The 8,500-nt window shown below is 30.5% G+C and overlaps 1 protein-coding gene and 1 long non-coding RNA gene across 2 annotated transcripts in view; both read right to left on the bottom strand.

Annotated features, from left to right (window-relative positions):
• Positions 1-2,666: 2,666 nt before the first annotated feature.
• Positions 2,667-3,725, bottom strand: LOC108692715. Its single transcript, XR_001932004.1, has 4 exons — positions 3,587-3,725; positions 3,290-3,373; positions 3,027-3,108; positions 2,667-2,947 (listed from the first exon to the last, which is right to left on the bottom strand). It is a non-coding gene; the product is annotated as an uncharacterized LOC108692715 (long non-coding RNA).
• Positions 3,726-4,738: 1,013 nt separating this feature from the next.
• Positions 4,739-8,500, bottom strand: part of LOC108692716 (charged multivesicular body protein 4c) — a 6,240-nt gene continuing 2,478 nt past the window's right edge. Inside the window, exons 2-4 of the mRNA XM_018201106.1 lie at positions 7,587-7,764; positions 5,072-5,322; positions 4,739-4,924 (exon numbers count right to left, since the gene is read on the bottom strand). Coding sequence (XP_018056595.1) covers positions 4,869-4,924; positions 5,072-5,322; positions 7,587-7,764 — 485 coding nt within the window. The 3' untranslated portion in view covers positions 4,739-4,868. The remainder of the gene's footprint in view (positions 4,925-5,071; positions 5,323-7,586; positions 7,765-8,500) is intronic.

Here is an 8,500-nt window from a genome sequence, read left to right as displayed (position 1 = left end):
AAAATTAATATAAATCATAAATTTCGATATAACACAAAAGCGCATTATTAAGATTGTCAATTATTAAGACCATAGTTGTTTCTATATAAAAAATATATAGTTATATACTTTACACGAATGATTAAATTTATAAATTTACAAAAAAATAATAAATATAATTTTTTAAATTATAAATTTAATCGTTCGTGTAAAGCATATGATTATATTTTTTCATGTAAACAATTATAATCTTAACTGACAATTTTAATAATACGCTTTTATCGAAATTTATATTAGGTGTACAACTTTGCTTCCGCCGTTTTCCTATAGATGACTTTAGCGGTAAGTGGTGGTCGAAATAAATAGATCATAGACGTCATACAATAAACTTGGGCATCTGTCAACATAACCCCATTAGTCGATTTATGTCTGCATCATAAAGTTATTCTCGATTGAAAATATCAGTTTACGAGCCAAATTCTCGTCATTTGCGAGAGGTTTTAATTTTTTGCTTCAATATGAAGAAATGCGGCTGAGGCTCATCGAATGCTCTCAAATACTTATGGTGAGGCCGCTATTAGTGAAAGAACGTGTCGTGAGTGATTTCAACGCTTCAAGAACGGTGATTTTGACGTCATGCTCTGTATTTAGTGGGATCAGCTCGGCGTAGTGTATTATTACTGTTAAAACCGACTGAAACAATCACAGACGATCGGTATCGAACGCAATTGATGCGTTTGAGTCGAGCATTGAAAGACAAACGGCCGCAATACAACGAGAGACACGATAAAGTGATTTTGCAGCATGACAATGCTCGACCCCATGTTGCGAAAGTGGTCAAGACATACTTGGAAACGTTGAAATGGGAAGTCCTACCCCACCCGCCGTATTCTCCAGACGTTGCTCCCTTTGACTATCACTTGTTTCGATCAATGGCACACGGCCTGGCTGACCAGCACTTCCGGTCTTATGAAGAAGTAAAAAATTGGATCGATTCGTGGATAGCCTCAAAAGATGACCAGTTTTTTCGACGCGGGATTCGTATGCTACCCGAAAGATGGGAGAAAGTAGTGGCCAGCGATGGAATCATAAATGTATAACCAGTTTTTTACAATAAAGCCTCGAATTTCGGAAAAAAAACGGCGGAAGTAAAGTTGTACATCTAATAATTTATATTAATTTTTATTTTTTACATATTGAGGATGGCCAAATCTTAGCCGAAACAATCAATTTACATTATTAATAAACAAATTTTTAATTTTGGTTTTCTATTAACTATTAAATTTTTCTGTTAACTATTAAATTACAGCTTTCATTATCACACAATATTCTATGTGTGACTATTTGCTTTTGTTATTTATTGTTTTATTTTTTTAAATTCTATGTTATTTTCAAAAATAAAACAATTTAAAATTTAAACAATATTAAGATCATGTTTTTATATTTATTTTTTGGGTTTTCATGTGGTAACAAGTACGTTATTGACATTTACCGATATTCAAGACATATACCAGCAGGATAGGAGTGAGCGGCAGGATTCTACTACAGCGCTTCGCCATAATAAAACTAATGCTGAACTAATAGGCGTGAAAAGTGATGATTTTGACAACAAAATTTATGTTGCGTACCATTTCGTTATTATTTGCTTAATCGTGAAAATGTGATTTGTCTCGTACTTATCAAAATCATAATTATCGATGAAAACTAAAGTTATCTTGAACTTTTATATGTAAAAGCATATATGTTACTCGTTTCAATAGTTATCGGACCGTATATTTCTGCCCGAATATAGGCTAACTTTATATCCCTTTTACGACCATTTACTGATTATCAAGAAAGGAAAGAATAGTTTTCATCGATTTTTATAAGTGTTTTAAAGTGATCTCATCATTTCGTTTCATCCAGATCTTTATTTAAAAATGGCATGCAACATAAATTAACGTGTCATTCCTCGCTTCTGACGATTTCAACATGGCCGCTGCGAATAGTCAGGAGCCTTAAGTTGTAGACGGAAGTAACGCACAAGCATTCACGTATAACGTATAACTTATTGCCGTGTCTCCAAGAGACGGCAAATAGTATGTTATATGCCAAAGCTTGTGCGTTACTTATGTCTACAATTTAAATCTCTAAATAAGTGTTACGACAATTCTTGTGCTCAGATCCTTAAAATAAAAACGAATATCGTCCCATGTTCAGTTGGCAGCCTTTTCCCCTGACACGACATTCATAGACAGAAACGACAGAGATTTAGAGAGAAATGTTTGCAAACTAAGCACATGCTATCCCTTTCACTACTAGCAGTCCATGTGTTTATTTAGTCAAAAGTGACGACGAATTAGACGTGCATCTCTTTTAAGGTACCTTTTCTGGTTATTCTATAATGTGTTTTTTATTTTGTTTCTTGCTTTTTGCAATTTTTTTACATTGTTTTTTTGCTTCTTATCTGGTTTTTTGTTTTATGCCCTGAGATAAAAGTTAACGAACTTCGGAAGAAACAGGAAACAAAGAGCATATTGTAGAATCAGCTTTCACGTCACGCTGAAACACTCGCTGCAACACAACTGACATTTTCTAGCGTCAAAAAGATCACGTGACACACACAATTATTACCAGTGATAACTGAAATCCATGAAAAGTTTATATCGAATATCGTTTATATCGTCGAATTTGAGCGACAACTTAACTTATTTTGAATATTATATTTATTTACATTTATTTAATATTTATTCGTTGTATGTATCATGTAAGCTTTTAAATTTTATTTCATTAACTGCATTGACTGTAATTTTTAATGTTGCGTGATAGTGGAAGTTTATAATTCCAAAGAGGCTTTCGTAACTGGAACTAACTTTTTAAAATGAGAGTTTCTTCATCATTAAGTTTTGCTTTTAAGCCTTCATCTGAATTTCTTCGTTTCTCATAAGAATTTTATTCAGATAATATTCTTGTATGGACGAAACAAAATCTAAATATAAAACTTAAATACAATAAAAAAACAAAAAAAAGTTTTCACATTATTTTGATACAATCATCAAATTTATTACTTATTTTTCTTGTGTGATTGCGTTGTTACTATTTTTTTATTTATACTTGGCATTCTACTTTTTATTATGGTCACTCCATCATCTGCAAGATATTAAATAATAACATTAAGTTAAATAATAAATATAATAAAATGTCTATCTTAATATATAACAGTTATAGGAGCTATTTCATCTAATAAAGGATATAACAGTTATAGGAGCTAATTTATCTAATAAAGGATAAAAATATAATGTATCAGGTTCAGTTATGTATTGTATATAACCTTAAACAAGCATGATTCCTGATATTTGTTTGCAGACAGATTTCACATAACCCGCACATTTGTATGGGATTGAGAGGATTCATCCTGAAAAATATGTTAAATTTAATACTACAAATATTTCTAAATTACTTCTAATTTATATTAGTATTATTATTTCATATTTTAGCTAATTATAATCTTTCAGTCCTTGTAAAATTATAATATATGTATTTTTAAAATATATTCTTTGGTTTGTACGATACTATTGAAGATCGCAAAATTTAGAAGATGTAAAATTTGTAAAAATTAATTACATACGTCAAAGTCTATTTTTTATTTTAAATCGATATGATTAACGAAGGTCCAGCGATGACGTTAACTGTTAAATTCAACTTCACTTTTTTTATGCTAGCAAGCAAAATGGTCAGGTGACGTCTTTTAACAATGAGCGTCAGCATAAAATGGCACCTTTAGGCTGCATTTTCATTCGATGAAAAAGCCTTAAGGCTTGTGTCCACGCTAAAAATCAGTCCAAGACCTAGATAAAGAATGAATTGACCAATCACAATGGTCATGTGATCAAATTGTTCAAATGTGATTTATTAATTTTTTTTCTCTGTCCGAGATCTCGAATCGATTTCTAGTATCGTGGATATTGAGCTTTAGTCCATTCTGCCTCTTTGCGAGTGTCATCGTTTCATCATTAATCGTCATCATTAAACCATCAAACATCCTATATATGTTGTCTCCTCTTTAATATATCATTGAATCAATGATATATGGTATTAATTTTAAATTTTATTTTTTTATATATCTGTGAAATTTATTTTTAGGAAATATATTTATACAACGATTTAAAGGCCTTGTGTATTTAACAATTTAAAGAAAGAAAATTTTCTCTAAATCGTTATGCATATGTACAATAATAAAATAATATTTTTAGAGAAGTAATATACTTACAATCTAATTTGTTTTCTCTACGATAGAAGAACAAAATAATTTTATATCTTTTACATTCAGTATACAATATTTATATATGTTACATGAACTGATATTCAATGTTGTCTCCTAAATTTTATCCGTTTATTAATTAGCAATATACGTTTAATGTAATATTTATGTAAATATAAAACATGTTATCTAAATATAAAACAAAGCTACTTTTTCTCTCCACCGATTGTATAAGCAATTTTTGTTCTATTCACTTATTAATAATATTTACCACAGCATAAAAGTATAACCAATGTAATGTTTAATCAAGCTTATTAACTTCAGTAATTTTGTTAAAAAAAAATTGCTTAATGTTGCGGACAAATTTTATAAAATTAATTTAATTAATTATATTTAATGCAAAGTAAAATATAGTAATTTATGCATAATAACAATATATAGGTCAGTATTCATAGTTCCTTATTTTAAGTAATGTTTTAAGTAATGTCTTAAAATGCTAATTCTTTGATCGGTTTATAACATCTTAAGACTATACTTAAGACTATACTTAAGTCTTGTATATAAAATCAGACCATGAATACTAGCCATAATTTAAATTTATCTGAAAACGTTTTATATCTTTGATTTTAACATTACTTCTAATAACACTTTAAGATGCCCATGCTTCTAACTCTTTCAAGTCGTCATCTTCTTCTGGTTTAGCTTCTATAAATAAAATATATCAATGTTATATTATTGTAAGATCATGATTTAATACGATAAACATATTAATGTTTTTTATATGCTTGACGCAAATTGTTTAAAACATTTTTATAATATATAGGAAATTTATAATATTATAGTAATAGTTACTTGTACGAGTTTTGCTTGGCGCAACAGGAACTGAAGTTGGTACCGCTGGTAATTCATCTGTCGTTGTATCGATACCAAGTAATTCTTTGTCAAGTTGTTCTTGTTGAAGTTCTTCTAGCTCCTTTTCTAATTCGTCTTCATCAGCATCTTGGCCAAATGCTACTGGATTAGATATAGCATCTGAGATTTCTCTAGCCACATCTTGTTGTTCTGCTATGTCATCCATCATATCGTGTACTTGATCAACGTCCCTATAATATAAATATAATATGAAAATATATAATTACAATATAAACATATAAACATGAAATTATTTAATAAATAAATTACATTCTTACTTCTATTTAAAGAGATTTTTTTTATGTCTAACATGTTCATATTGTAACTAACAATACAATTGTAGTAACAATACTCGGATCATATCAATATTTATGATTGATTCTTATATTTAAGACAGTCTTAAGATAAAAACGGATCATAAATACGCACAGACAATCCAAAAATTACATTAACTCTTTGTTGCACAAATTTTTTTATAAAATGTATTTTGCTGAATTTTAATATGGTGTTTTTGATTATAAATCTTCAGTCAAAATTAAAAAAAACAAAATGAATTTAATATGGTAACTAAATTGAAAAAAAAAATAACTATGGTTTATATATTTTAGTTTACATTATTAGGTGTACAACTTTGCTTCCGCCGTTTTTTTTCCGAAATTCGAGGCTTTTGTAAAAAACTGGTTATACATTTATGATTCAAAGTATTGTCCATCGCTGGCCACTACTTTTTCCCATATTTCGGGTAGCGTACGAATCCCGCGTCGAAAAAACTGGTCATCTTTTGAGGCTATCCACGAATCGATCCAATTTTTTACTTCTTCATAAGACCGGAAGTGCTGGTCAGCCAGGCCGTGTGCCATTGATCGAAACAAGTGATAATCAGAGGGAGCAACATCTGGAGAATACGGCGGGTGGGGTAGGACTTCCCATTTCAACGTTTCCAAGTATGTCTTGACCACTTTCGCAACATGGGGTCGAGTATTGTCATGCTGCAAAATCACTTTATCGTGTTTCTCGTTGTATTGCGGTCATTTGTCTTTCAATGCTCGGCTCAAATGCATCAATTGCGTTCGATACCGATCACCTGTGATTGTTTCAGTCGGTTTTAACAGTTCATAATACACTACGCCGAGCTGGTCTCACCAAATACAGAGCATGACCTTGGAGCCGTGAATATTCGGTTTGGCCGTCGACGTGAAAGCATGGTCGGGAACTCCCCATGATTTTCTGCGCTTGGGATTATCGTAATGAACCCATTTTTCGTCCCCAGTCACAATGCGATGCAGAAATCCCTTCCGTCTTTGCCTTTCAAGCAGCTGTTCACAAGCAAACAAACGCCGTTCAACATCTCTGGTTCAACATCTTCAATTCGTACGACACCCAATTTCCTTACTTTTGAATCATTCCCATGGCTTTGAGGCGTTTTGAAATGACTTGTTGAGTCACTCCCAATGATTGTGCCAATTCTTCTTGATTTTGACACGAGTCTTGCTCAAGTAATGCCTCCAATTCTGCATCTTTGAAAACCTTCTCTCTTCCACCGCTATGCCGGTCTTCGACGTCAAAATCACTGTTCTTGAAGCGTTGAAACCACTCACGACACGTTCTTTCATAATAGCGGCCTCACCATAAGTATTTGAGAGCATTCGATGAGCCTCAGCCGCAGATTTCTTCATATTGAAGCAAAAAATTAAAACCTTCCGCAAATGACGAGAATTTGGCTCGTAAACTGACATTTTCAATCGAGAATAACTTTATGATGCAGACACAAATCGACTAATGTTTCTATGGGGTTATGTTGACAGATGCCCAAGTTTGTATGACGTCTATGATCTATTTATTTCGACCACCACGTACCGCTAAAGCCATCTATAGGAAAACGGCGGAAGCAAAGTTGTACACCTAATACAAGTAAAATTTTATACATAAGAATATTAAAAAATTATAAAGAATTAAGATCATTAAGAATATAAAGAATTTATATTTTATTAATATCAGAATTCAACATGTCTTAATAATCATTTTGGTGGCCATTTTGAATCTGCTATTAAAAATTTGCCAATTATGAATGCAGATTTGAAATTAGCGACTTAGAAAACATTGACATACAGATTTTGAAGGTATGTTTATTGTCATTTTCATCCCAAGCTAGAATTTTGTATTAAAAAATTTTTTTACTGATGTTTTATTTATAATTTATATTTAATGTAAAATTTGAAATATCTTCGAAACATAATGGCACCAAATAAATATGAAGAAAAACAACGATACCAAATATTAATATAAACAATTATCAAGTACGTAATATAAATCAATTATTATCAATAAGTAATATAAGTCAAATAATATGTAAAAAATACAAAAACTAGCGAGAAAGATGTGCCTCCTACAGGCACTATGCTACAAAGAGTTAAGCAGCTAATTATTAGCAACTGTAAAAACGCGAAAATCTTACATATGTTGATGTGCAGCTTTCATTGCGTCTGCAGCTCCCTTCATAGTAGTAAGAACGGCAGTATTTGTATTTGCACTTTCTAGTGCTTCTCTTTGCATTTCAATTGTAGATAATGTGCCATCAATTTGCTGTAATTGCTTCTCATATCGCTTTTTTCTTTTCAGCGCTTGGATGGCAGCTATAATATATACTATTCTTAATGCTTAATCACATATGCAATACGCGAAATGTTAACAATTTATGCGAATTGTTAACAATATGCTACAGTTTATTAATAGATTTGAGAATTGATTGACAGATTTTTATATTGAACTTATGTTCTTCTCAGAGTCCATTGACATAATTTGATTAACAAAAATCAAGCAGAATTTATCACGTCATAATTCTATTAATAATTAAAATGTTCATTCAATTACGAAATTTTGGTTCTGCAGTAAATCTATCATATTTCAGTCAGTAGATTTTATTATATTTTTGCTGATATTCTATTGACAAATCTCTCCTTTAAATACGAGAGTCATCAATAATAATCTGAAATGTATTTATAAAATTATATTAAAGCATCAATAGATTTACATTTATCTTATTTTTCAACATAATCTTTTAGCTTTTCAATTTACTTGGCTATCCATAAGTTCATGTTTTCAGTAAAAATTTTTGATTAGTTTAGTCACTTCTTTCGTATTTTAGTCAGTAGCAAATTGATGATATTATATTTTTGAATAAATCAAACAGATTATAATTACTCATTTCCCTGAATTATTATTTAATTAAAGAGGTTTTAAGAAGTTATTGATTTAGCACTACTAATCAAAATGTTAAAAATGATACCGAGAAATTAACAAAAAACAATTATAATTTATATTAGATTGACGAGAATAAATTAATTAAGAGAAATATATCTATTTTCGATC

This window comes from Atta colombica, unplaced genomic scaffold (genome assembly GCF_001594045.1).
Source record: "Atta colombica isolate Treedump-2 unplaced genomic scaffold, Acol1.0 scaffold80, whole genome shotgun sequence".
Taxonomy (NCBI): Eukaryota; Metazoa; Arthropoda; class Insecta; order Hymenoptera; family Formicidae; genus Atta; species Atta colombica.
Note: the sequence above shows the minus strand (reverse complement) of the source record. Positions and strands in the feature narration are given on the sequence as shown.